This window comes from Carcharodon carcharias, chromosome 16 (assembly GCF_017639515.1).
Source record: "Carcharodon carcharias isolate sCarCar2 chromosome 16, sCarCar2.pri, whole genome shotgun sequence".
NCBI classification, from domain to species: Eukaryota; Metazoa; Chordata; class Chondrichthyes; order Lamniformes; family Lamnidae; genus Carcharodon; species Carcharodon carcharias.
This window is the reverse complement of record NC_054482.1, coordinates 122572355-122599675: the sequence shown is the minus strand read 5'-3', so window position 1 is coordinate 122599675 and position 27321 is coordinate 122572355. Positions and strand designations below refer to the sequence as shown.

General features: G+C 52.9%; 1 protein-coding gene across 1 annotated transcript; it reads right to left on the bottom strand.

Annotated features, from left to right (window-relative positions):
• Positions 1–1990: 1990 nt before the first annotated feature.
• Positions 1991–25021, bottom strand: LOC121288998 (hornerin-like). Its single transcript, XM_041207859.1, has 9 exons — positions 24976–25021; positions 19590–19706; positions 15307–15414; positions 8862–9882; positions 7772–8809; positions 6422–7654; positions 4457–6244; positions 3185–4253; positions 1991–2524 (listed from the first exon to the last, which is right to left on the bottom strand). The coding sequence occupies exons 1-9, from the start codon at positions 25019–25021 to the stop codon at positions 1991–1993; spliced, it is 6954 nt and encodes a 2317-aa protein (XP_041063793.1).
• Positions 25022–27321: the final 2300 nt, after the last annotated feature.

Here is a 27321-nt window from a genome sequence, read left to right as displayed (position 1 = left end):
GTCACTGCTGGTGTCCCTCCCAGTGTCACACACGGTGCTGCTCCCGGAGACACTCCTGGTGTTATCCCGGTGTCGCTCTCGGTGTCGCTCCATGTGTCACTCCCGTTGTCACACCCGGTGCCCCTCCCGGTCCCGGTCCCGGTGCCCCTCCCCGTCCCGGTCCCGGTGCCCCTCCCGGTCCCGGTGCCCCTCCCGGTGTCGGTCCCGGTGCCCCTCCCAGTGTCGGTCCCAGTGTCGGTCCCGGTGTCGCTCCCTGTGCTGCTCTCGGTGTCCCCGTGTCGCTCCCGGTGCTGCTCTCAGTGTCACTCCCGGTGCTGCTCCCAGTGTCGGTCCCGGTGCTGTTCTCGGTGTCGGTCCTGGTGCGGCTCCCGGTGTCAGACCCGGTGCGGCTCCCGGTGTCGGACCCGGTGCAGCTCCCGGTGTCGGACCCGATGCAGCTCCCGGTGTCGGACCCGGTGCAGCTCCCGGTGTCGGACCCGGTGCAGCTCCCGGTGTCGGACCCGGTGCAGCTCCCGGTGTCCATCCTGGTGTCGCTCCCGATGTCACTCCCACTGTCACTGCTGGTGTCCCTCCCAGTGTCACACACGGTGCTGCTCCCGGAGACACTCCTGGTGTTATCCCGGTGTCGCTCTCGGTGTCGCTCCATGTGTCACTCCCGTTGTCACACCCGGTGCCCCTCCCGGTCCCGGTCCCGGTGCCCCTCCCGGTCCCGGTCCCGGTGCCCCTCCCGGTCCCGGTGCCCCTCCCGGTGTCGGTCCCGGTGCCCCTCCCAGTGTCGGTCCCGGTGTCGCTCCCTGTGCTGCTCTCGGTGTCCCCGTGTCGCTCCCGGTGCTGCTCTCAGTGTCACTCCCGGTGCTGCTCCCAGTGTCGGTCCCGGTGCTGTTCTCGGTGTCGGTCCTGGTGCTAGTCCCGGTGTCGGTCCTGGTGCTAGTCCCGGTGTCGGTCCTGGTGCTGCTCCCGGTGGCACTCCCGGTGGCACTCCCGGTGTCACTCCCGGTGTCACACCCGGTGTCGCTCCCGTTGCTGCTCCCGGTGTCGCTCCCGGTGCTGCTCCCGGTGTCGGACCCGGTGCGGCTCCCGGTGTCGGACCCGGTGCGGCTCCCGGTGTCGGACCCGGTGCGGCTCCCGGTGTCGGACCCGGTGCGGCTCCCGGTGTCGGACCCGGTGCAGCTCCCGGTGTCGGACCCGATGCAGCTCCCGGTGTCGGACCCGGTGCAGCTCCCGGTGTCGGACCCGGTGCAGCTCCCGGTGTCCATCCTGGTGTCGCTCCCGATGTCACTCCCACTGTCACTGCTGGTGTCCCTCCCAGTGTCACACACGGTGCTGCTCCCGGAGACACTCCTGGTGTTTATCCCGGTGTCACTCCCGTTATCACTCCTGGTATCGCTCTCGGTGTCGCTCCATGTGTCACTCCCGTTGTCACACCCGATGCTCCTCCCTGTGATGCTCCCGGTGTCACTCACGGTGCTGCTCCCGGTGTCCCTCCCGGTGCCGGTCCCAGTGCCCCTCCCGGTGTCGGTCCCGGTGCCCCTCCCGGTGTCGGTCCCGGTGCCCCTCCTGGTGCCCCTCCCGGTGTCGGTCCCGGTGTCGCTCCCTGTGCTGCTCTCGGTGTCCCCGTGTCGCTCCCGGTGCTGATCCCAGTGTCGCTCCCGGTGGTGCTCCCGGTGCTGCTCTCAGTGTCACTCCCGGTGCTGCTCCCGGTGTCGGTCCTGGTGCTAGTCCCGGTGTCGGTCCTGGTGCTGCTCCCGGTGGCACTCCCGGTGTCACTCCCGGTGTCGCTCCCGTGATGATCCCGGTGTCGCTCCCGGTGCTGCTCCCGGTGTCGGACCTGGTGCAGCTGCCGGTGTCGGACCTGGTGCAGCTGCCGGTGTCGGACCTGGTGCTGCTCCCGGTGTCGGACCTGGTGCTGCTCCCGGTGTCGGTCCTGGTGCTGCTCCCGGTGTCGGTCCTGGTGTCGCTCCCGGTGTCACTGCTGGTGCTGCTCCCGGTGTCACTCCCTGTGCTGCTCCCGGTGTCGCTCCCTGTGCTGCTCCCGGTGTCGCTCCCTGTGCTGCTCCCGGTGTCGCTCCCTGTGCTGCTCCTGGTGTCGCTCCCTGTGTTGCTCCGGGTGTCGCTCCCTGTGCTGCTCCGGGTGTCGCTCCCTGTGCTGCTCCGGGTGTCGCTCCCTGTGCTGCTCCCGGTGTCGCTCCCTGTGCTGCTCCCGGTGTCGCTCCCTGTGCTGCTCCCGGTGTCGCTCCCTGTGCTGCTCCCGGTGTCGCTCCCTGTGCTGCTCTCGGTGTCGCTCCCTGTGCTGCTCCCGGTGTCGCTCCCTGTGCTGCTCCCGGTGTCGGACCCGGTGCGGCTCCCGGTGTCGGACCCGGTGCGGCTCCCGGTGTCGGACCCGGTGCGGCTCCCGGTGTCGGACCCGGTGCGGCTCCCGGTGTCGGACCCGGTGCAGCTCCCGGTGTCGGACCCGATGCAGCTCCCGGTGTCGGACCCGGTGCAGCTCCCGGTGTCGGACCCGGTGCAGCTCCCGGTGTCCATCCTGGTGTCGCTCCCGATGTCACTCCCACTGTCACTGCTGGTGTCCCTCCCAGTGTCACACACGGTGCTGCTCCCGGAGACACTCCTGGTGTTTATCCCGGTGTCACTCCCGTTATCACTCCTGGTATCGCTCTCGGTGTCGCTCCATGTGTCACTCCCGTTGTCACACCCGATGCTCCTCCCTGTGATGCTCCCGGTGTCACTCACGGTGCTGCTCCCGGTGTCCCTCCCGGTGCCGGTCCCAGTGCCCCTCCCGGTGTCGGTCCCGGTGCCCCTCCCGGTGTCGGTCCCGGTGCCCCTCCTGGTGCCCCTCCCGGTGTCGGTCCCGGTGTCGCTCCCTGTGCTGCTCTCGGTGTCCCCGTGTCGCTCCCGGTGCTGATCCCAGTGTCGCTCCCGGTGGTGCTCCCGGTGCTGCTCTCAGTGTCACTCCCGGTGCTGCTCCCGGTGTCGGTCCTGGTGCTAGTCCCGGTGTCGGTCCTGGTGCTGCTCCCGGTGGCACTCCCGGTGTCACTCCCGGTGTCGCTCCCGTGATGCTCCCGGTGTCGCTCCCGGTGCTGCTCCCGGTGTCGGACCTGGTGCAGCTGCCGGTGTCGGACCTGGTGCAGCTGCCGGTGTCGGACCTGGTGCTGCTCCCGGTGTCGGACCTGGTGCTGCTCCCGGTGTCGGTCCTGGTGCTGCTCCCGGTGTCGGTCCTGGTGTCGCTCCCGGTGTCACTGCTGGTGCTGCTCCCGGTGTCACTCCCTGTGCTGCTCCCGGTGTCGCTCCCTGTGCTGCTCCCGGTGTCGCTCCCTCTGCTGCTCCCGGTGTCGCTCCCTGTGCTGCTCCTGGTGTCGCTCCCTGTGTTGCTCCGGGTGTCGCTCCCTGTGCTGCTCCGGGTGTCGCTCCCTGTGCTGCTCCGGGTGTCGCTCCCTGTGCTGCTCCCGGTGTCGCTCCCTGTGCTGCTCCCGGTGTCGCTCCCTGTGCTGCTCCCGGTGTCGCTCCCTGTGCTGCTCCCGGTGTCGCTCCCTGTGCTGCTCCCGGTGTCGCTCCCTGTGCTGCTCCCGGTGTCGCTCCCTGTGCTGCTCCCGGTGTCGCTCCCTGTGCTGCTCCCGGTGTCGCTCCCTGTGCTGCTCCCGGTGTCGCTCCCTGTGCTGCTCCCGGTGTCGCTCCCTGTGCTGCTCCCGGTGTCGCTCCCTGTGCTGCTCCCGGTGTCGCTCCCTGTGCTGCTCCCGGTGTCGCTCCCTGTGCTGCTCCCGGTGTCGCTCCCTGTGCTGCTCCCGGTGTCGCTCCCTGTGCTGCACCCGGTGCTGATCCCGGTGTCGCTCCCGGTATCGGTCCCGGTGCTGCTCCCGGTATCGGTCCCGGTGCTGCTCCCGGTATCGGTCCCGGTGCTGCTCCCGGTATCGGTCCTGGTGCTAATCCCGGTGTCGGTCCTGGTGCTGCTCCCGGTGTCGGTGCTGCTCCCGATGTTTGTCCTGGTGCTGCTCCCGGTGTCACTCCCGGTGTCGCTCCCGGTGTCGCTCCCGGTGCCGCTCCCGGTGTCGCATCCGGTGCCGCTCCCCGTGCTGCTCCCGGCTTCGCTCCCGGATCCGCTCCCGACTTCACTCCTGGTGTCCCTCCCGGTGGCCCTCCCGGTGTCGCTCCTGGTGTCGCTCCCGGTGCTGCTCCCGGTGTCACTCCCGGTGTCACTCTTGGTGTCGCTCCCGGTGTCAGTCCTGGTGCTGCTCCCGGTGTCACTCCTGGTGTTGCTCCTGGTGTCACACCCGGTGCTGCTCCCAGTGTCACTCCCAGTGCAGATCCGGTGTCACTCCCGGTGCTGCTCCCGGTTCTGCTCCCGGTCCTGCTCCCGGTGCCGGTCCCGGTGTCGCTCCTGGTGTCGCTCCTGGTGCTGATCCCGGTGCTGCTCCCGGTGTCACTCCCGGTGCTGCTCCCAGTATCCCTCCCGGTGCTGAACCCGGTGTCACTCCCGGTGCTGCTCCCGGTGTCGCTCCCGGTGTCGCTCCCGGTGTCGCTCCTGGTGCTGCTCCCGGTGTCGCTCCTGGTGCTGCTCCCGGTGTCACTCCCGGTGTCGCTCCCAGTGTCGCTCCCAGTGTCACACCCGGTGCTGCTCCTGGTGCCGGTCCCGGTGTCGGTCCCGGTGCTGATCCTGGTGTTGCTCCTAGTGCTGATCCCGGTGCTGCTCCCGATGTCACTGCCGGTGCTGCTCCCAGTATCCCTCGGGGTGCTGCTCCTGGTGCTGCTTCCAGTATACCTCCCGGTGCTGCTCCCGGTGTCGCTCCCGGTGCCGCACCCGATGCTGCTGCCGGTGCTGCCCACGGTGTCACACCCGGTGTCCCTCCCATTGTCACACACGGTGCTGCTCCAGGAGACACTCCTGGTGCTTATCCCGGTGTCACTCCCGGTGTCGTTCCATGTGTCACTCCCGGTGTCACACCCGGTGCTGCTCCCGGTGTCACTCACGGTGCTGCTCCCAGTGTCTCTCCCAGTGTCACTCCTAGGGCTGCTCCCGGTGTCACTCCCGGTGCTGCTCCCAGTATCCCTGCCGGTGCTGAACCCGGTGTCACTCCTGGTGCTGCTCCCGGTGTCGCTCCTGGTGCTGCTCCCGGTGTCGCTCCCGGGGTTGCTCCCGGGGTTGCTCCTGGTGCTGCTCCCGGTGTCACTCCCGGTGTCGCTCCCAGTGTCACTCCCGGTGTCGCTCCCAGTGTCACACCCGGTGCTGCTCCCGGTGCCGGTCCCGGTGTCGGTCCCGGTGCTGATCCCGGTGTTGCTCCTAGTGCTGATCCCGGTGCTGCTCCCGATGTCACTGCCGGTGCTGCTCCCAGTATCCCTCGGGGTGTCGCTCCTGGTGCTGCTCCCGGTGTCACTCCTGGTGCTGCTCGCGGTGTCACTCCCGGTGTCACTCCCAGTGTCACACCCGGTGCTGCTCCCGGTGCCGGTCCCGGTGCTGATCCCGGTGTTGCTCCTAGTGCTGATCCCGGTGATGCTCCCGATGTCACTGCCGGTGCTGCTCCCAGTATCCCTCGGGGTGCTGCTCCTGGTGCTGCTCCCAGTATACCTCCCGGTGCTGCTCCCGGTGCTGCTCTCGGTGTCGCTCCCGGTGTCGCTCCCAGTGCCGCACCCGATGCTGCTGCCGGTGCTGCCCACTGTGTCACACCCGGTGTCCCTCCCATTGTCACACACGGTGCTGCTCCAGGAGATACTCCTGGTGCTTATCACGGTGTCACTCCCGGTGTCGTTCCATGTGTCACTCCCGGTGTCACACCCGGTGCTGCTCCCGGTGTCACTCACGGTGCTGCTCCCAGTGTCCCTCCCAGTGTCCCTCCCAGTGTCACTCCTAGGGCTGCTCCCGGTGTCTCTCCCAGTGCTGCTCCCGGTGCTGCTCCCGGTGCTGCTCCCGGTGCTGCTCCCGGTGCTGCTCCCGGTGTCCCTCCCGGTGCTGTCCCGGTGTCCCTCCCGGTGCTGCTCCCGGTGTCCCTCCCGGTGCTGCTCCCGGTGTCCCTCCCGGTGCTGCTCCCGGTGCTGCTCCCGGTGCTGCTCCCGGTGTCCCTCCCGGTGCTGCTCCCGGTGTCCCTCCCGGTGCCCCTCCCGGGGTCGGTCCCGGTGCCCCTCCCGGGGTCGGTCCCGGTGCCCCTCCCGGGGTCGGTCCCGGTGCCCCTCCCGGTGTCGGTCCCGGTGCCCCTCCCGGTGTCGGTCCCGGTGCCCCTCCCGGTGTCGGTCCCGGTGCTGCTCCCGGTGTCGCTCCCTGTGCTGCTCTCGGTGTCGCTCCCGGTGCTGATCCCGGTGTCGCTCCCGGTGGTGCTCCCGGTGCTGCTCCCGGTGTCGGTCCCGGTGCTGTTCTCGGTGTCGGTCCTGGTGCTGCTCCCGGTGTCGGTCCTGGTGCTGCTCCCGGTGTCACTCCCGGTGTCACTCCCGGTGTCACTCCCGGTGCTGCTCCCGGTGCTGCTCCCGGTGTCGCTCCCGGTGCTGCTCCCGGTGCTGCTCCCGGTGTCGCTCCCGGTGCTGCTCCCGGTGTCGCTCCCGGTGCTGCTCCCGGTGTCGCTCCCGGTGCTGCTCCCGGTGTCGCTCCCGGTGCTGCTCCGTGTCGGACCCGGTGCTGCTCCCGGTGCCGGTCCCGGTGCTGATCCCGGTGTCGCTCCTAGTGCTGATCCCGGTGCTGCTCCCGATGTCACTGCCGGTGCTGCTCCCAGTATCCCTCGGGGTGCTGCTCCTGGTGCTGCTCCCGGTGCTGCTCCCGGTGCTGCTCCCGGTGCTGCTCCCGGTGCTGCTCCCGGTGTCGCTCCCGGTGTCGCACCCGATGCTGCTCCCGGTGCTGCCCACGGTGTCACACCCGGTGTCCCTCCCATTGTCACACACGGTGCTGCTCCAGGAGACACTCCTGGTGCTTATCCCGGTGTCACTCCCGGTGTCATTCCATGTGTCACTCCCGGTGTCACACCCGGTGCTGCTCCCGGTGTCACTCACGGTGCTGCTCCCAGTGTCCCTCCCAGTGTCACTCCTAGGGCTGCTCCCGGTGTCCGTCCCGGTGCTGCTCCCGGTGTCCGTCCCGGTGCAGCTCCCGGTGTCGGACCCGGTGCAGCTCCCGGTGTCGGACCCGGTGCAGCTCCCGGTGTCGGACCCGGTGCAGCTCCCGGTGTCGGACCCGGTGCAGCTCCCGGTGTCGGACCCGATGCAGCTCCCGGTGTCGGACCCGGTGCAGCTCCCGGTGTCCATCCTGGTGTCGCTCCCGATGTCACTCCCACTGTCACTGCTGGTGTCCCTCTCAGTGTCACACACGGTGCTGCTCCCGGAGACACTCCTGGTGTTTATCCCGGTGTCACTCCCGTTATCACTCCTGGTATCGCTCTCGGTGTCGCTCCATGTGTCACTCCCGTTGTCACACCCGGTGCTCCTCCCTGTGATGCTCCCGGTGTCACTCACGGTGCTGCTCCCGATGTCCCTCCCGGTGCCCCTCCCGGTGCCGGTCCCAGTGCCGGTCCCGGTGCCCCTCCCGGTGCCGGTCCCGGTGCCCCTCCCGGTGCCGGTCCCGTTGCCCCTCCCGGTGCCGGTCCCGTTGCCCCTCCCGGTGTCGGTCCCGTTGCCCCTCCCGGTGTCGGTCCCGGTGCCCCTCCCGGTGTCGGTCCCGGTGCCCCTCCCGGTGTCGGTCCCGGTGCCCCTCCCGGTGTCGGTCCCGGTGCCGGTCCCGGTGTCACTCCCTGTGCTGCTCTCGGTGTCCCCGTGTCGCTCCCGGTGCTGATCCCGGTGTCGCTCCCGGTGCTGCTCTCAGTGTCACTCCCGGTGCTGCTCCCGGTGTCGGTCCTGGTCTGTTCTCGGTGTCGGTCCTGGTGCTAGTCCCGGTGTCGGTCCTGGTGCTGCTCCCGGTGTCGCTCCCGGTGTCGGTCCTGGTGTTGCTCCCGGTGTCGGTCCTGGTGTTGCTCCCGGTGTCGGTCCTGGTGTTGCTCCCAGTGTCAGTCCTGGTGCTGCTCCTGGTGTCACTCCTGGTGTTGCTCCTGGTGTCACACCCGGTGCTGCTCCCAGTGTCACTCCCAGTGCAGATCCGGTGTCACTCCCGGTCCTGCTCCCGGTCCTGCTCCCGGTCCTGCTCCCGGTGCCGGTCCCGGTCCTGCTCCCGGTGCCGGTCCTGGTGTCGCTCCCGGTGTCGCTCCTGGTGCTGATCCCGGTGCTGCTCCCGGTGTCACTCCCGGTGTCGCTCCCAGTGTCACACCCGGTGCTGCTGCCGGTGCTGCCCACGGTGTCACACCTGGTGTCCCTCCCATTGTCACACACGGTGCTGCTCCAGGAGACACTCCTGGTGCTTATCCCGGTGTCACTCCCGGTGTCGTTCCATGTGTCCCTCCCGGCGCTGCTCCCGGTGTCCCTCCCGGCGCTGCTCCCGGTGTCCCTCCCGGCGCTGCTCCCGGTGTCCCTCCCGGCGCTGCTCCCGGTGTCCCTCCCGGTGCTGCTCCCGGTGTCCCTCCCGGTGCTGCTCCCGGTGCTGCTCCCGGTGCTGCTCCCGGTTCTGCTCCCGGTGTCCCTCCCGGTGTCCCTCCCGGTGTCCCTCCCGGTGCTGCTCCCGGTGTCCCTCCCGGTGCTGCTCCCGGTGCTGCTCCCGGTGTCCCTCCCGGTGCTGCTCCCGGTGTCCCTCCCGGTGCTGCTCCCGGTGTCCCTCCCGGTGCTGCTCCCGGTGCCCCTCCCGGGGTCGGTCCCGGTGCCCCTCCCGGTTTTGGTCCCGGTGTCACTCCCTGTGCTGCTCTCGGTGTCGCTCCCGGTGCTGATCCTGGTGCTGATCCCGGTGTCGCTCCCGGTGCTGCTCCCGGTGTCGGTCCCGGTGCTGTTCTCGGTGTCGGTCCTGGTGCTAGTCCTGGTGTCACTCCCGGTGTCACTCCCGGTGTCGCTCCCGGTGCTGCTCCCGGTGTCGCTCCCGGTGTCGCTCCCGGTGCTGCTCCCGGTGCTGCTCCCGGTGCTGCTCCCGGTGCTGCTCCCGGTGCTGCTCCCGGTGCCGCTCCCGGTGTTGCTCCCGGTGTCGCTCCCGGTGCTGCTCCCGGTGTCGCTCCCGGTGCTGCTCCGTGTCGGACCCGGTGCTGCTCCCTGTGTCGGACCCGGTGCTGCTCCCTGTGTCGGACCCGGTGCTGCTCCCTGTGTCGGACCCGGTGCTGCTCCCTGTGTCGGACCCGGTGCTGCTCCCGGTGTCGGACCCGGTGCTGCTCCCGGTGTCGGACCCGGTGCTGCTCCCGGTGTCGGACCCGGTGCTGCTCCCGGTGTCGGTCCCGGTGCTGCTCCCGGTGTCGGTCCCGGTGCTGCTCCTGGTGTTCGTCCTGGTGTCACTCCCGATGCTTCTCCCGGTGTCACTCCCACTGTCACTGCTGGTGCTGCTCCCGGTGTCACTCCCGGTGCTGCTCCGGGTGCTGCTCCGGGTGCTGCTCCGGGTGCTGCTCCCGGTGTCGCTCCCTGTGTCGCTCCCGGTGTCGCTCCCTGTGCTGCTCCCTGTGCTGCTCCCGGTTTCACTCCCGGTGTCCCTCCTGGTGCTGCTCCCAGTGCTGATCCCGGTGCTGCTCCCGGTGCTGCTCCCAGTGTCACTCCTGGTGCTGCTCACGGTATCGGTCCTGGTGCTGCTCCCGGTATCGGTCCTGGTGCTAGTCCCGGTGTCGGTGTTGGTGCTGCTCCCGATGTTTGTCCTGGTGCTGCTTCCGGTGTCGCATCCGGTGCTGCTCCCCGGATCCGCTCCCGGATCCGCTCCCGGCTTCACTCCCGGTGCCGCTCCAGGTGTCACATCCGGTGCTGCTCCCCGTGCTGCTCCCGGCTTCACTCCTGGATCCCCTCCCGGTGTCGCTCCCGGTGTCGGTCCTGGTGTTGCTCCCAGTGTCGGTCCTGGTGCTGCTCCTGGTGTCACTCCTGGTGTCGCTCCTGGTGTCACACCCGGTGCTGTTCCCGGTGTCACTCCCGGTGCCGATCCCGGTGTCACTGCTGGTGTCACTGCTGGTGTCACTCCCGGTGTCGCTCCCGGTGTCACTCCCAGTCCCGGTGTCGGTCCTGATGCTGGTGCTGCTCCCGGTGTCGCTCCTGGCATGCCCTCCTGCACTCTTCATTGAACCAGGGTTGATCCCCTAGCTTGATGGTAATGGTAGAGTGGGGGATATGCTGGGCCATGAGGTTACAGATTGTGTTCGAGTACAATTCTGCTGCTGCTGATGGCCCACAGCGCCTCATGGATGCCCAGTCTTGAGTTGCTAGATCTGTTTGAAATCTATCCCGTTTAGCACTGTGGTAGTGCCACACAACACGATGGAGGGTATCCTCAATGTGAAGGTGGGACTTCATCTCCACAGTGACCGTGCGGCGGTCACTCCTATCGACACTGTCATGGACAGATACACCTTTGGCAGGTAGATTGATGAGGACGAGGTCAAGTATGTTTTTCCCTCTTGTTGATTCCCTCACCACCTGCCACAGATCCAGTCTAGCAGCGATGTCCTTTAGGACTCAGACAGCTCGGTTAGTAGTTGCACTACTGAGCCACTCTTGGTAATGGACACTGAAGTCCCCCACCCAGGAACATTCTGCCCCCTTCCCACTCTCAGTGCTTCCTCCATGTAATGTTCAACATGGAGGGGCACTGATTCATCAGCTGACCGAGGACAGTATGTGGTAATCAACAGGAGGTTACCTTGCCCATGTTTGCCTTGTTGCCATGAGACTTTATGGGGTCCAGAGTCAATGTTGAGGACTCCCAGGGCAACATCCAGCTGGACGCCACTGTGCCGCCACCTCTGCTGAGTCTGTCCTGCCAGTGGGGCAAGATGTACTCATTGATGGTGATGGTAATTTCAGGGACATCATCTGTAAGATATGATTCCATGAGGGTGGCTATGTCAGGCTGTTGCTTGACTAGTCTGTGAGACAGCTCTCCCAATTTTGGCACTAGCCCCTGGATGTTAGTAAGGAGGACTTTGCAGGGTCGACAGGGCTGAGATTGCCATTGTCGTTTCCAGTGCCTTGGTCAATGTTGGGTGGTCCATCTGGTTTCATTCCTTTTTTGAGACTTTGTAGTGGTTTGATAACTGAGTGGCTTGCTAGGCCATTTGAGAGTCAATCACATTGTAGTGGCTCTGGAGCCACATGTAGGCCAGACTACGTAAGGATGATGGATTTTCCTTCCCTAAGCATTTCATGGTCATTATTAGACTTTTATTACCAGATTTTTATTGAATTCAATTCCAACCCAGGTCGGCAGAGTATTACCCTGGGTCTCTGGATTACTAGTCCAGCAACAATACCACTACGCCATCGCCTCCCCACTGGAGGAGGAGGCTCCACAAATATCCTCGTCCTCAGTGAGGTGAGAGTGACTGCCCTTGACAGCATTTAACTGAGGGTGGCTTCAAGGAGCTGTTGCAAAACTGGAGTCAATGGGAGTTGGGGGAAAACGCTCCACTGGTTGGAGTCATACCTAGTACAGTGGAAGATGGTTGTGGTTGTTGGACGTCAGTTCCAGGACCTCACTGCAGAAGTTTCTCAGGCCTAACCATCTTCAGCTGCTTCATTAATGACCTTCCATCATAAGGTCATAAGTGGGGATGTTGGCAGATGATTGCACAATGTTCAGCACCATTAGCATGGATAGAAGATTGGCTGGCTGACTGAAAGCAGAGAGTAGGCATAAATGGGCCTTTTTCTGATTGGCAGGATATGACAAGTGGTGTCCCACAGGAGTCTGTACTGGGGCCTCAGCTTTTTATAATTTACATCAATGACTTGTTTGAGGGGAGAGAAGACATGGCAGTTAAATTTACAGATGACACAAAGGTAGGTAGGAAAGTACGTTGGGAAGCGGACATGAGGTTACAGATGGATAAAGATAGGTTGAGTGAGTGGGCAAAGATCTGGCAAATGGAGTTTAATGTGGTAAAGTGAGAAGTTGTTCACTTTGGCAGGAAGAACAAAAAAGCAGAGTATTTCTTAATTGGAGAACAGCTGCAGAATTCTGAGGTGCAGAGGGATCTGGGTGTTCTAGTACATGAGGCACAAACAGTTAGTATGCAGGCACAGCAAGTAATTAAGAAGGCTAATGGAATTATATCCTTTATTACAAGAGGGATCAAACATAAAAGTAAGGATAAAAACAAAAAACTGCGGATGCTGGAAATCCAAAACAAAAACAGAATTACCTGGAAAAACTCAGCAGGTCTGGCAGCATCGGCGGAGAAGAAAAGAGTTGACATTTCGAGTCCTCATGACCCTTCAAAAATGGTCATGAGGACTCGAAACGTCAACTCTTTTCTTCTCCGCCGATGCTGCCAGACCTGCTGAGTTTTTCCAGGTAATTCTGTTTTTGTTATAAAAGTAAGGATGTTATGCTTCAGCTGTATAGGTCATTGGTGAGACCACATCTCGAATACTATGTGCAGTTTGATCTCCTTATTTAAGGAAGGATGTAACTGTATTGGAGGTGGTTCAGAGGAGGTTTACTAGATTGATACCTGGAATGAGTGGGTTGTCTTATGAGGAAAGGTTGGACAGACTGGGCTTGTTTCCGCTGGAGTTTAGAACAGTGAGGGGTGATTTGACTGAAGTATATAAGATCCTGAACGGTCTTGACAAGATGGTCGTGGAAAGGATGTTTCCTCTTGTGGGTGAGTCCAGAACTAGGGGGCACAGTTTTAAAGGGTCACCCTTTTAGGACAGAGATTAGGAGAATTTTTTTTTCTCACAGGATTGTGCGATTTTGGAAATCTCTGCCTCAGAAACTGTGGAGGCGGGTCATTGAATATTTTTAAGGCAGAGGTGGTTAGCTTTTTGTTAGGCAAGGGAGTCAAAGGATATCGGAATGATGGCAATGTGGAAATCGAAACACAAGATCATCAGCCATGACCTCGAGGGGCCGTAATATCTAGTCCAGTTCCTATTTCTTATGTCCTTATGTCCCTTGACGTTCAGTGGCATTACCATTACTGAATCCCCCACTATCAACATCCTGGGGTTACCATTGACCAGAAACTGAACTCAACTAACCAGATAAATACTGTGGCTACAAGAGCAGGGCAGAGGCTAAGAATTGTGTGATGAGTAACTCACCTTCTGACTCAACAAAGCTTGTCCACCATCTACAAAACACAAGTCAAGAGTGTAATGGAATATTCCCCACTTTCCTGGATGAGTGTAGCTCCCACAACACTCAAGAAGTTTGACACCGTCCAGAACAAAGCAACCTGATTGATTGGCACCACATCCTTAAACATTCTCTCCCTCCGCCACCAACACACAATAGCAGCAGTGTGTGTACCATCTACAAGATGCACTGCAGAACTCACCAAGTCTCCTTTGACAGCACCTTCCAAACCAACAACTGCTGCCATCTAGAAGGACAAGGGCAGCAGATAGTTGGGAACACCACCACCTGAAAGTTCCCCTCCAAGCCACTCACCATCCTGACTTGGAAATATATCGCTGTTCCTTCACTGTCGCTGGGTCAAAATCCTGGAACTCCGTCCCTAACAGCACTGTGTGTGTACCTACACCACATGGACTGCAGCGGCTCAAGAAGGCAGCTCACCACCACCTTCTCAAGGGCAGTTAGGGATTGGCAGTAAATGCTGGCCCAGCCAGTGACATCCGTGTCCCATAAATGAATATTAAAAAATCTGATATCACTAACATAAGAACTAGGAGCAGGAGTAGGTAATTCAGCCCCTCGAGCCTGTCCTGCCAATCAATACGATCATGGCTGATCTCATTTTGGCCTCAACTCCAATTTCCCACCCTCTCCCCATAACCTTTCAACCCGTTACTAATTAAAAATCTGTCTAACTCCTCCTTAAATTTATTCAGCGTCCCGGCATCCACTGCACTCTGAGGTAGTGAATTCCACAGATTCACGATCCTTTGAGAAAAGTAATTCCTCCTCATCTCTGATTTACATCTACCACCCCTTAGCCTAAAACTATTGGCCTCTCATCCTAGAATGTCCCACAAGGGGAAATATCCGCTCCTCGTCTACTTTGTCTATTTCCTTTAACATCTTATATACCTCAATTAGATCTCCTCTCATCCTTCTAAACTCTAGCGAGTATAGGCCTAAACTGCTCAATCTCTCCTCATAAAACAAGCCCCGGATCTCTGGAATCAATCTAGTGAACCTCCTCTGAACCGCCTCCAATGCAACTACATCCTTCCTCAAGTAAGGGGACCGAAACTATGCACAGTACTCCAGGTACGGTCTCACCAACGCCTTGTACAGTTGCAACAACACTTCCTTATTTTTATACTCTATTCCTTTAGCAATAAATGCTAAAATTCCATTTGCCTTCCTTATTACCTGCTGTACCTGCATACTAGTTTTCAGCGATTCATGCATGAGGACACCCAGATCCCTCTGCACTGAAGCATTCTGAAGTTTCTCTCCATTTAAATAATAAGTTGCCTTTTTATTCTTCTGACCAATATGGATAACCTCACAGTTATCCACATGAAATTCCATCTGACATATTTTGGCCCATTAACCTAATCCATTTGTAAATTTCTGATTTCTTCATTGCAACTTACTTTCCCATGTATTTTGGTGTCATCTGCAAATTTAGCTATAGTACCTTCTACCCCTGAATCCAAGTCATTAATATAGATTGTAAATAGTTGGGGCCCAAGGACTGAACCCTGTGGCACCCAACTAGTTACAGCTTGCCATCCAGAAAAAGACCCAGTTATCCCGACTCTCTGCTTTCTGTTGGTTAGCCAATCCTCTATCCAAGCTAATATATTACCCCTAACTCCATGTGATCTTATCTTGTGTATTAATCTTTTGTGCGGCACCTTATCAAAGGCCTTCTGGAAGTCCAGATATACTACATCTACAGGATCCCCATTATGCACTTTGCTTGTCACATCTTCAAAGAACTCTAGCAAATGAGTCAAACACGATTTACTCTTCATAAAACCATGCTGACTCTGATGGATTGCATTTTGACTTTCCAAATGCCCCATTACTACTTCCTAAATAATGGATTCCAACAATTTCCCAACAACAGACGTTAAACTAACTGGTCTATAGTTTCCTACTTTCTGCCTCCCCCCCACCCCTCTTTTTGAATAAGGGCATTATATTAACATTTTTCCAATCCACTGGAATCTTTCCAGAATCCAGGGAATTTTGGAATGTTATAGCCAATGTATCCACTATCTCTGCTGCCACTTCCTTTAAGACCCTAGGATGTAGGCCATCAGGTCCTGTGGACTTGTCATCCTTTAATACCCTGCACAAATGTCGCCTACTTCTGTATTCCATTTCTCTTGCTATAGATGTCAATATTCCACCTATTAGGAATCTCAAACACTTACCTTCTTTGGTTCTTAGTTGGGAATGAACTTCAGGCACATGTGCCCGCTGGGAATTGGCCACACATGCGCAGTTCGGTTGTTTTGTATTCCTCAAGTCGGGAACCAGCCCTGAGCAGAAGAATCACAATGGTGCGAAAACGCAGGTCAGATGGCCTGTTACTGACTGCCATCGTATTGTGTGTGGCCCATGTAGCAGGGCATGGGAGGGGGACAGGGAGAGATCGCAAACCAAGAAGGAGGGCACAAAGATCAGTAGGAAAGTAAGTTGTCAAGAGGACATAGTCTACAAAGGCAGATCTTCAAAGTTTGAGATTGGAAACCCTTATGAGAAAGACAGTTTCAGTGAGATAGGTTGCTTCATAATGTGACAAACGTCTGCCTGGGTTGTACAAGAAGGACGTGTTGCACCTTATAGACTGGGACGAATGTCCTCATGGGGAGGTTTGCTGGTGCTGTTGGGTAGAGCTTAAACTAGATTGATAGGGGGGTGGGAACCTGAGGGAAAATTCAGAGAGGAGAGGAGAAAAGCTGGTATTGGGAAGTAGAGAATTATTAACTGATAAGGAGGTTATATCAGAGAGTTATATCAAGGAAATAGAATACTTGGAGAGTTTGATAGAATTCGAGTGCGCAATAGTAAGTCATTAGAAGGGGGTCAGAGTAAGGGAAAGAAAAATGTCGAAGTCAGGGTTAATGTGCATGTGTGTGAATACATGGAGTGTGGTTAATAAGATTGGTGAACTACAGGTACAGGTTGACAAATGGAATTATGATATTATTGCAATAACAGAGACCTGGCTCGAAGAAGTGCAGAACTGGGTGTAAAATGTTGCTGGGTACAAGGTGTTTAGGAGAGACAGGAGAGGAAGAAGGGGGAATGGGAGTGGCAGTATTGATTAAAGATAGCATTGCAGAACTGGAGAGAGAGGATGTTCCAATGGGGTCAAGGACGGAATCTCTCTCGCTAGAGGTAAGGAATGCAAAAGGTGCAATAACATTGATTGGTGTAGACCACCAACTTGTGGAAGGGATGTAGAGAAACAAATTTGCCAAGAAATTACAGAGAAGTGCAAGAATTATAATTATAATGGGGAGCTTCAGTTATCCAAATATAGACTGGGATAAGAATAGTGCAAAGGGACAAGAGGAGTGGGAGTTCCTGGAATGTGTTCAAGATAATTTTCTGCAGCAGTGTTTCCAGTCCAGTGAGAGGGCAGGCACTGATGGACCTGCTTCTGGGGAATGAGTTGGCCCAAGCGGGTCAAATATCAGTGGGAGAGCATTTATGAGACAGTGACCATTGCATCATAAGGTTTAGGTTGGTCATGGAAAAGGTCAAGGAACAACCCACAGCAAGGATAATTAATTGGGAAAAAGGCATCTTTGGGATGAGAATGCATCTGAGTCAAGTAAGTTGAAATCAAATGTTGGCTGACAAGACGGTGGCTGAACAATGGGCTGCCTTCAAAGAAAATATATGTTCCCTTGAAAGGGAAGGGTAGGACAAATAAATCCAGAGCGGTCTATGCCAATGTATCAGAAATTAACATTGCATAGCAATTACAGTGTTAAAGACAATTCCTGGTTAAGACGGGAGATGGGCATTGGTTCTCCCATCAAAACTGTCGATAGATACAATTGGAACATTCTGGTGTGGGAGGTACAAGGAAGACTGTTACACTACAGAACTGTCTGAAGAATAAACTAACTTGTGGAAAAAGACTAGCTTTGGACTTATTCTTCCACCACAAGCATTTATTGTGAGTAACACGCTGGATGACGCGAGAGATAGAGTGAAGATGTGCACATAGGACAGAGGTATCCGCTAGAAAATGCAATGGAGAACCATGTTGAATATAGAAGGACCAGAGGGGAAGTGAAAAAAACTAATAACAAAAGCAATGCGAGGGCATGAAAAGAGACTGGTAGCTCACATAAAAGGGAATCCCAAGGTCATATGGGCAAAGGTAGCCTAGATGAGGAGTTTGTAGAATGTTTCCGGGATATTTTCTTAGAACAGCATGATCTGGAGCCAAGCAGAGAGCAGGCTATACTCAACCTGGGCCAGGATTTTACGGCCCCTCCCACCCGGTGGGATATTATGGTTCCGCTGTACTGAATGGAGATTTAAATGCCTTGCCGCATCCACCAGGGATAGAAACATCGCAGCGGGACCGTAAAATCCTGGCCCTGGTATTGTATAAGGAGATGGGATTAATTAATGATCTCATAGTGAAGGTGGCCCTGAGGTAGCAGCAACCATAATATGCTTGAAGTTTACATTCAGTTTGAGGGAGAGAGGAATGGGTCTGAGACTGTTTTTAAACATAAATAAGGACAATTATAAGGGCATGAAAGCAGAGCTGGTTAAAGTGAATTGGCACTTTAGGTTAAGGGATAGGAGAATAGAGATGCAGTGTCCAACATTTAAGGGGATATTTTAGAATACACAGAATAGATACATTCCAATGAGTAAGAAAAAGTCCAAGGGATGGACACACCATCCATGGTTAACTAGAAAGGTTAAAGATCAAGTTAAAAGAAAAAGTATATAATTGTGCAAAGATAGGTGGAAGGCTGGAAGATTGGACAGAATATAAGGAACAGCAAAGGAAGACTAAAAGATCAATAAGGAGGGAAAAATTAGCATACAAGAGAAAGTTAGCCAGAAATATAAAAACATGGTAAGAATTTCTATAAATATTTAAAAAAAGAAATGAGTTAATGAAGTGAGGGTTGGTCCTATAGAAAGTGAGTCTGGTGAATTGGTAATGGAAAACAAGGAATGGCAGATGAATTGAACAGGTATTTTGTATCAGCCTTCACCATAGAGGATACAAGTAACACTTCAGAAGCAGCTATAAATCAGGAAATGGAAAGGAGGGAGGAACTTGGGAAAATTACAATCACCAGAGAAGTGGTATCACAGAATTTTAACTGCACAGAAGGAGGCCATTCGGCCCAGCGTGTCTGCACTGGCTCTCCAAATGAGCATTATGACCTAGTGCTATTGCCCTGGCTTTTCCCCATACCCTCACACATTGGATGATTATTTGAATAGAACCAATGCCCTCTTGAATGCTTCGATTGAACCTGCCTCCATCACACTTCCGGACAGTGCATTCCAGACATGAACCATTCGCTGTGTGAATAAGTACTGAGTAAATTGTTGGAACTGTGGGCTGACAAGTGCCTGGGTCCGGATGGACTTCATCCCAGGGCCTTAAAAGAAGCGGCTAGTGAGATAGTTGATGCATTGGTTTGATTTTTCCAAAACTCTCTAGATTCGGAGAAGGTCCCATTAGATTGGAAGATAGCAAATGTAACTCCAGTATTCAAAAAGGGAGCAATACAGCCAGCGGGAAACTACAGGCCAGCTAGCTCAACATCTGTCATAGGGAAAATATTGGAAGCTATTATTAAGGAAGCTATAGCATGGAACATGGATGAGTTCAAAGTAATCAGGCAGAGTCGCCATGGTTCTGTGTCAGGAAAATCATGTTTAACCAACTTATTGAAGTTCATTGAGGAAGTAACATGTGCTATGGATAAAGGGGAACTGGTGGATGTTATAAAGTTCTGCAGCTCACCACATCTATGGATTTCCCTTTATTCACCTTGCATATCATTTCCTCAGAGAGTTCTAAGAAACGTTTTCCTGGTGTGAAAAAAATTAACTACAATAAAGTATAAAGAGTGGGAGATTCTTCAAGTGTAAAGAGCAGGGATACTAGAGTAATTATTAATAAATTAAATAAAATACGATTGTGATAGCAGGATGGGTGCTGCAGCATGTGGGAGCTGCTGGACACCAAGGTGATCCAGAGCAAACACACCTGCAATAAATGTTTGCAGCTCGAGGAACTTCAGATCTGAGCTAAGGAGCTGGAGTCCGAGCATTGCACCACATCAGGGAGGGGGAAAGTTACCTGGATACTTTGTTCCAGGAGGTAGTCACACCCTTCAGATTAGGGAATTCAAATTTGGTCTGTGATCAGGGACAGGAGGGTATGACTGCAGGTGAGGCAGGTATGTGGACAGGGCATTCGACCAGCTGTGGCCCCTGCAATTATCCAACAGTTACGAGCTTCTTGCAGGCTGTATGGCTGAGAGCGGGGGCGGCAGTGAGGATGAGTGAACTGACCACATCACCATGGTACAGGGAGCCATTCAAGTGGGGGGAGGAAATAGGAAAGTAGTAGTGTTAGGGGACAGTATAATTAGGGTGATAGATACTGTTCTCTATAGCCATGACCGTGAGTCCCGAAGGCTGTGTTGCTTGCCCGGTGCCAGGGTTAAGGACGTCTCCTCAGGGCCGGAGAGGAACTTGGGAGTGGGATCCAGTTGTCGTCGTCCATGTTGGTACCAATTACATTGATAGGCCTGGAAAGGAGGTTCTGCTGAAAGAATTTGAACACTTAGGAGCTAAATTAAAAAGCAGAACCTCCAAGGTAATAATCTCAGGATTACTACCTGAGCCACAGGCAAACTGGCTTAGGGTAAAAAAGTCAAGGAGTTAAATGTGTGGCTCAGAAATTAGTGTGGGGGGATAGGGTTTGAGTTCACTGGGCACTGGCACCAGTACTGGGGTAGAAGGGAGCTGTTCTGATGGGGTGGGCTTCACTTGGTACGTGCTGAGACCAATGTCCTGGTTAGTCGAATAACTAGGGCTGTAGTGAGGGCTTTAAACTAAATAGAGGCAGGGAGGGTCCTGGAGAGGAGATATGTAGGCTACAAAACAGAAGGATATGGCAGCCTTGCAGGGCAGCTGCTTAGGTAATGACACCCAGAGTGTGACAGGAAGTCACAAAGTGTACAAACATAAAAAAACAGCAGCAAGGTCAAATGGGGAAAAAAAAGACAAAATTAATTGTTCTTTACTTAAATCCATATAGCATTTGGAACAAAATAGTATTTGGAACAAAATTAATTAATTAACAGCATAAATTGAGGTTAATGGATATGATCTTATAGCCATTAAGGATACATGGTTACCAGGAGATCAAAGCTGGGAACTAAATATTCAGGGGTATGTGACTTTTCAAAGGGACAGGCAGGAAGGAAAGTCTGACGGTGTAGCTTGGAATATTGGAATTGGATCCATGAAATGACCTTGGATCGGAAGGTGTAGAATTTATATGGGTGGGGGTAAAAAATAACAAGGGGAAGAAGACACTGGTGGGAGTAGTCTATAGGCCCCCTAACAGTAGCTGTACTGTAGGACAGAGAATAAATCAGGTGATAAGGCATGTAAAAAAGGCAGTACATTAATCATGGGGGACTTTAATCTTCAAGTAGATTAGGAAAATCAAATTGTCAGAAGTAGCCACGAGCAAGAATTAATAGAGTGTATTCAGGACAGTTTCCTAGCACAATATGTTGTGGATCCAACCAGGGATCAGGCTATTTTGGATCTGGTAATATGTAATGAGGCAATTTTAATCAATTATCTCAGAGTAAAAGATCCCCTAGGAAACAGTGACCATAATATGGTAGAATTTAGCATTCAGTTTGAGAGTGAGAAACTTGGGTCGGAAACAACGGTGTTAAACTTAAATAAATAAGGGTAATTACAAAGGAATGAGGACAGGGTTGGCTGGAGTGGACTGGGAAAGGAGTTTAGCAGAAAAAACAGATGATGAACAATGCAAATGTTTAAGAAAATAATTAATGACTCACAACAAAGATATATCCCAATGAGGAAGAAGGATTCAAGGAAGGGGATAAACCAACCATAGTTAACCAAGGAAGTTAAGAACAGTATCAAATTGAAAGAAAAAACATACAATGTGGCAAAGATTAGTGGTAAGCCAGAGGAAATGGCTGAATGACCTAATTTCCTATGTCTTATGGTCTATTTAAAAAATCAACAAAAGATGACCAGAAAAATAATAGAGGGAGAAAATAAACTTTGAGGGTGAACTATTAAGTAATATAAAAATGGACAATAACAGCTTCTTCAAACATATAAAAAGGAAGAGAGAGGCCAAAGTGAACATAGACCCCTTAGAGGATGAGGCTGGGGGAATAATAATGGGGAACCAGGAAATGGCAGCAGAGTTGAATAACTGCTTTGCTTCAGTCTTCACGGTCAAAGACACTAATAGCATTCCAAAAATACTAAATAATCAAGGGGCCAAAAATGGGGTGGAGGAAATAAATACAATAACTATCACTAGAGAAAATGTACTGGGGAAACTAATGGGACTAAAGGCTGATAAGTCCCCTGGACCTTATGGATTGCATATTAGGATATTAAAGGTAGGGATCAGTGCTAGGATCAAAATTATTTACCATATATATTAATGACTTAGATAAGGGAAGTGAATGTACTATTGCCAAGTTTGTGGATGACACAAAATTAATGGGAAGGCAAGTGGTGAGGATGACACAAAGAGCCTGCAGAAGAACATAGGCAGGTTAAGTGAGTGGGCAAAAACTTGGCAGTTGGAATATGTGGGAAAATGGGAGGTTCTGCACTTTGACAGGAAGAATAGAGGAGCTGAATATTATTTAAATGGAGAAAGACTGCAGAAAGCTGCAGCACAGAGGGATTTGGGGGTCCTCGTGCATGAATCCCAAAAGCTAACATACAAGTTCAACAGGTAATAGGGAAGGCAAATGGAATATTAGCCTTTATTTCAAAGGGAATGGAGTATAAAATTAAGGAAGTCTTGCTAAAATGAAATATAGCACTAGTTAGACCATACCTAGAATACTGTGAACAGTTTTGATCCCCTTATCCAAGGAAAGATATACTGGCATTGGAGGCAGTCCAGAGAAGGTTCACTCGGTTGACCCTGGGTATGGAAGGATTTTCTTATGAGGAGAGGTTGAGTAGGTTGGGCCTGTACTCATTGGAGTTTAGAAGAATGAGAGGTGACCTTATTGAAACATATAAGATTCTTAGGGGGCTTGACCAGGTAGAGGCTGAGATTTTGTTTCCCTTGTGGGAGAGTCTGGGACCAGAAGGCATAATCTCAGAGTAAGTGGTTGCCCATTTAAGATCCAAAGTAGAGACATATAAAGTTTCCAGAAAAAGCAGCAAGCCTGAGGATTGGGAACAGTTTAGAATTCAGCAGAAGTGGACAAAAAGATTGATCAAGAAGGGGAAAATGGAATATGAGAGTAAACTTGCAGGGAACATAAAAACTGATTGTAAATGCTTCTATAAATATGTGAAGGGAAAAAGATTAACAAAGACAAATGGAGGACCCTTACAGTCAGAAACGGGGGAAATTATAATGGGGAACAAAGAAGTAGCGGAAGAATTGAACACATATTTTGGTTCTGTCTTCGCAAAAGAGGACACAAAAATTTTCCCAGAAATGTTAGGGAACCAAGGGTCTAGAGGGAATAATTGAAGAAAAACAGTATTAGTAAAATAATGGTTCCAGAGAAATTAATGGGGTTAAAGGCTGAAAAATCCCCAGGGCCTGATAATCTACATCCCAGAGCACTAAAGGAAGTGGCCCTGGAAATATTGGATGCATTGGTGGTCATCTTCCAAAATCCTATAGACTCTGGAGCAGTTCCTACAGATTGGAGGGTGACAAATGTAACACCACTATTTAAAAAAGGAGGGAGAGAGAAAAGCAGAGAATTACAGACTAGTTAACCTAACATCAGTAGTGGGGAAAATGCTAGAGTCTATTATAAAAGACGTGGTACAGAACATTTGGAAAGCATTAACTGGATTAGACAAAGTCAGCATAGGTTTATCAAAGGGAAATCATGCTTAACTAATCTACTGGAGTTTTTTGAAGGTAGAATAGTAGAATAGATAAAGGAGAACCAGCGGATATGGTGTATTTGGATTTCAAGGCAGCTTTTGATAAGGTTTCACATAAGAGGCTAGTGGGCAAAATTAAAGCACATGGGATTGGGGGTAATATACTGGCATGGATTGAGAATTGGTTGAGAGACCGGAAACAGAGAGTTGGAATCAATGGGTCTTTTCCAGACAGCAGGCAGTGACTAGTTTTGTACCGCAGGGATCAGTGCTTGGGCCCCAGCTATTCACGATATATATAAATGACTTGGATGAGGGAACCAAATGCAATATTTCCAAATCTGCTGATGACACACAACTGGGTGGGGTTGTAAGTTGTGAGGAGGATGCAAGGAGGCTTCAGGGCGATTTAGACAAGTTGTGTGTGGGGGCAAATACATGGCAGATGCAGTATAACGTGGATAAATGTGAAGTTATACACTTTGGTGTGAAAAACAGAGAGGCAGAGTATTATTTAAATGGTGATATATTGGGAAATGTGGATGTACAAAGGGATCTGGGTATCCTTGTTCACCAGTCAATGAAAGTAATAGGCAGGTGAAGCAAGCAATTAGGAAGGCAAATGGTATTTTGGCCTTCATTGTAAGAGGATTTGAGTTCAGAAGTCAGGATGTTTTATTGCAGTTATACAGAGCCTTGGTGAGACCACACCTGGAGTATTGTGTGCAGTTTTGGTCTCTCTACCTAAGAAAGGATATACTTGCCATAGAGGGAGTGCAGTGAAGGTTCACTAGGCTGATACTGGGGATGGCAGGACTGTCGTATGAGGAGTGGTTGGTTCAACTGGGTCTGTATTCACTAGGGTTTAGAAGGATGAGAGGGGATCTGATTGAAAGGTATAAAATTCTAACAGGGCTAGACAGACTGGGTGCAGGGAGGATCTTCCCTTTGTTAGAGAGTCTGGAACCAGGAGCCACAGTCTCAGGATATGGGGCAGGCCATTTAAGACTGAGATGAGGAAAGATTTCTTCACTCAGAGAGTGGTCAACCTGTGAAATTCTCTACTGCAGAAGGCTGGGAGGCCGGGTCACTGAGTATATTCAAGAAATAAATTGATAAATATTTGGATATGAGGGGCATCAAGGGGTATGGAGAGAAATCTGGAATATGACGTTGAGATAGAGGATCAGCCACGATCATATTGAATGGTGGAGCAGGCTCGAAGGGCAGAATGGCCTATTCCTGATCCTAGTTTCTATATTTCTATGAATTTCTTCTCTAAGGGTAGTGAGTCCGTGGAATTCTTTATCACAGAGGACTGTAGAGGCTGGTTCATTAAGTATATTCAAGGCTGAGATAGATTTTAATCAGTAAAGGGCTCGAGGGTTATGGGGAAAAGGCAGGAAAGTAGAGTTGAAGATTATCAGATCAGCCATGATCTCATTCAATGGTGGAGCAGACTCAATAGGCCAAATGGCCTACTTCTGCTCCTACATCTTATGGTCTTATTATGATCCTATTGTCTTCTACAGTGAAGACTGACACAGAATGCCTTCAATGCTTCCACCATTTCCTTATTTCCCATTATTAATTCCCCAGACCCGCTCTCTAGAGGACCAGCAGTCACTTTAGTTACTCTTTCCTTTTTAAATATTTGTAGAAATTATTACTTTCATGTTTTTATATTCTAGCTAGTTTTCTCCTTTTTTTAAATCATTCTTTGTTGATTTTTAAAATCGGTCAAATCTTCTGAACTACCACTAACCTTTGCAGAATTATACACTTTTCTTTCAATATGACAGTATCTTAGACTTCCTTAGTTAGCCACAGATGGTGCATCCTTCTGCTAAAGTCTTTCTTTCTCACTGGAATTTATCTTTGCTGAATTTTATGAAATATCTCTTTAAATGTCTACCACTGCTCCTCTACTGCCCTACCTTTGAACCTAACTGTCCAGTTCACTTCAGCCAACTCTCTCTTCATATGCGTGTAATTGCCTTTATTTATGTTTGAAATACTAACCTTAGACCCACACTTCTCACCCTGAAACTGAATGTAAAATTCTATCATGTTATGATCAACGTTGCTTGAGATTCCTTCACCTGGAGGTCATTAGTTAGTTAGTCCTGCCTCATTGCACATTACAAGGCCTAGAATAGCTAGACATGCTTATACACAAACAGGGGAAAGACCTCCTCCTGAGTGAGACACAGCCAGAGTGAGTGTGGGTATTGGCAACTTGGTGCACAGTGGGAATTCGGTGCATAGGGGAAGAGGTGCTCTTTGCATTTTTTCTTTGCTATCCAACTTCTTCAATCTTCAGAGAGTGGTCTTGCCCTGCTGCAGAAGTAGAGGCTACAAGGGAAAGGAATGACTGGTAAGTAGTGGGTAAGGTCGGGTAAGTATTTACTACTTTTATCGCTTAGAGTTTAAGATCTTTTGTGGTGTATAGTTTGTGTATTTTGTAGTAACAGGGATCAGGAAAGAAGGTCCCGAGAGTAATTGATTTAAAAGGTTTAACTTAAAGGGATAAGTCATGGCAGGAGAGCTCAGAGCCATGGTGTGCTCCACGTAGGAAGCCGGGAACATTTCTAGTGTCTGGGACCAGCTTATGTGCAGGAACTGTGTCCAGCTGCAGCTCCTGGAAGCTCAGGTTTCAGAGCTGGAATGGCGGCTGGGGACACTGTGGAGCATCCACGAGTCTGAGAGCATCGTGGATAGCACGTTTAGAGAAGTGGTCACACCACAGCTGAAGGGGCTTGAGGAAGGAAGGGAATGGGTGACCACCAGGCAGCCCAAGAGAAACAGGCAAGTAGTTCAGAAGTCCCCTGGGGTCCTGCTCACAAATTGGTATTCCACTTTGGAAGCTGATGAGGGCGTTGGTTCATCCAGGGAATACATACAGAGCCAAGCTTCTGGCACCACAAGCAGCCTGTCTGTACAGGAAGGAAGGAAGGGAGAAAGAGCAATAGTAATAAGGGAATCTATAGTCAGGGGAACAGATAGGTGCTACTGTGGCCATCAACGTGACTCCAGATGGTGTGTTGCCTCCCTGGTGCCAGGGTCCGGGATGTCACTGAACTGCTGCAGGGCATCCTGAAGGGGGAGGGTGATAAGGCAGAGGTCATGGTACATGTTGGTGCCAATGACATAGATAGAAAGAGGGACGGGGTCTTGCATCTAGAATTCAGGGAGTTAGGCAGTAGACTAAAAAGCAAGACCTCTCGGGTTGTAATCTCTGGATTACTCCCAGTGCCACGTGCTAGCGAGCTTAGAAATAGGAGAATAGCGCAGGTGAATATGTGGCTTAAGAGTTGACACAGGAGGGAGGGTTTTAGATTCCTGGATCACTGGGACCGTTTCTGGGGAAGGTGGGACCTGTACAAGCGGGATGGTCTACATCTGAACCACAGTGGGACTAACATCCTTGTGGGCAGGTTTGCTAGTGCTGTTGAGAGGAGTTTAAACTAATTGAGCAGCAGGAGGGGACACATAATACAGTAAAACAATCAAGTCAGAGGGAGTGCAGCTGCATTAAGTTTCAGGGGAGTAAGGCAAAGCTGGATGGCCTCTACTTTAATGCCAGGATTATTACAGGTAAAACAGATGAGTTAAGGATGAGGATTAACACATGGAATTGTGATATAGTAGCCATCACTGAGACATGGTTGAGGGTGGGGCAGGATTGGCAGCTCAATATTCTGGGATATAGAACCTTCAGGCGAGACAGGGGAGGGGGTAAAAGAGGAGAAGACATTGCATTATTAGTTAAGGAGTCAGTTACTGCTGTAAGGAGAGATGAAATCTTGAAGGCGGCATCGAATGAAGCTTTGTGGGTAGAGCTTAGCAATAAAAAAGGTGCAGCCACATTGTTAGGTGTTTATTATAGACCCCTAGATAGTCAGCGGGAAATTGAGGAACAAATATGTGCCCAATTTGCAGAGGTGTGTAAAAACAATAACAATAGGGTAATTATATTAGGTGATTTCAACTTTCTCAACATTAATTGGGATAGACATAGTGTTAAGGGCTAGGATGGAGTGTATTTCTTGAAATGTGTACAGGAGAACTTTTTAGGTCAATATGTAGAGGGTCCAACAAGGGACAGTGCATTACTGGACCTAATTCTGGGGAATGAAGCTGGACAAGTGGCTGGGGTGGTGGTGGGGGAGCATTTTAGTGATAGCGACCACAACATGGTACAATTTAAGTTTGTTATGGACAAAGAAATAGACAAGTTGCTAAACAATGTTTTGGATTGGGGGAGAGTGGATTTTAGTAAA

What these genes read in the sequence shown, in the direction of transcription:
- LOC121288998 (XM_041207859.1), bottom strand. Translation starts at nt 25,021, where the DNA reads ATGAAGAGAGAGTTGGCTGAAGTGAACTGGACAGTTAGGTTCAAAG. An exon ending in CCAACTAAGAACCAAAGAAG is followed by an intron (nt 9,883 to 15,306) that starts GTAAGTGTTTGA and finishes GTGTGACACCAG; the next exon opens with GAGCGACACCAGGAGTGACA. An exon ending in CACCGGGAGCAGCACCGGGA is followed by an intron (nt 6,245 to 6,421) that starts GTGACACCGGGA and finishes AGAGCAGCACAG; the next exon opens with GGAGCGACACCGGGAGCAGC.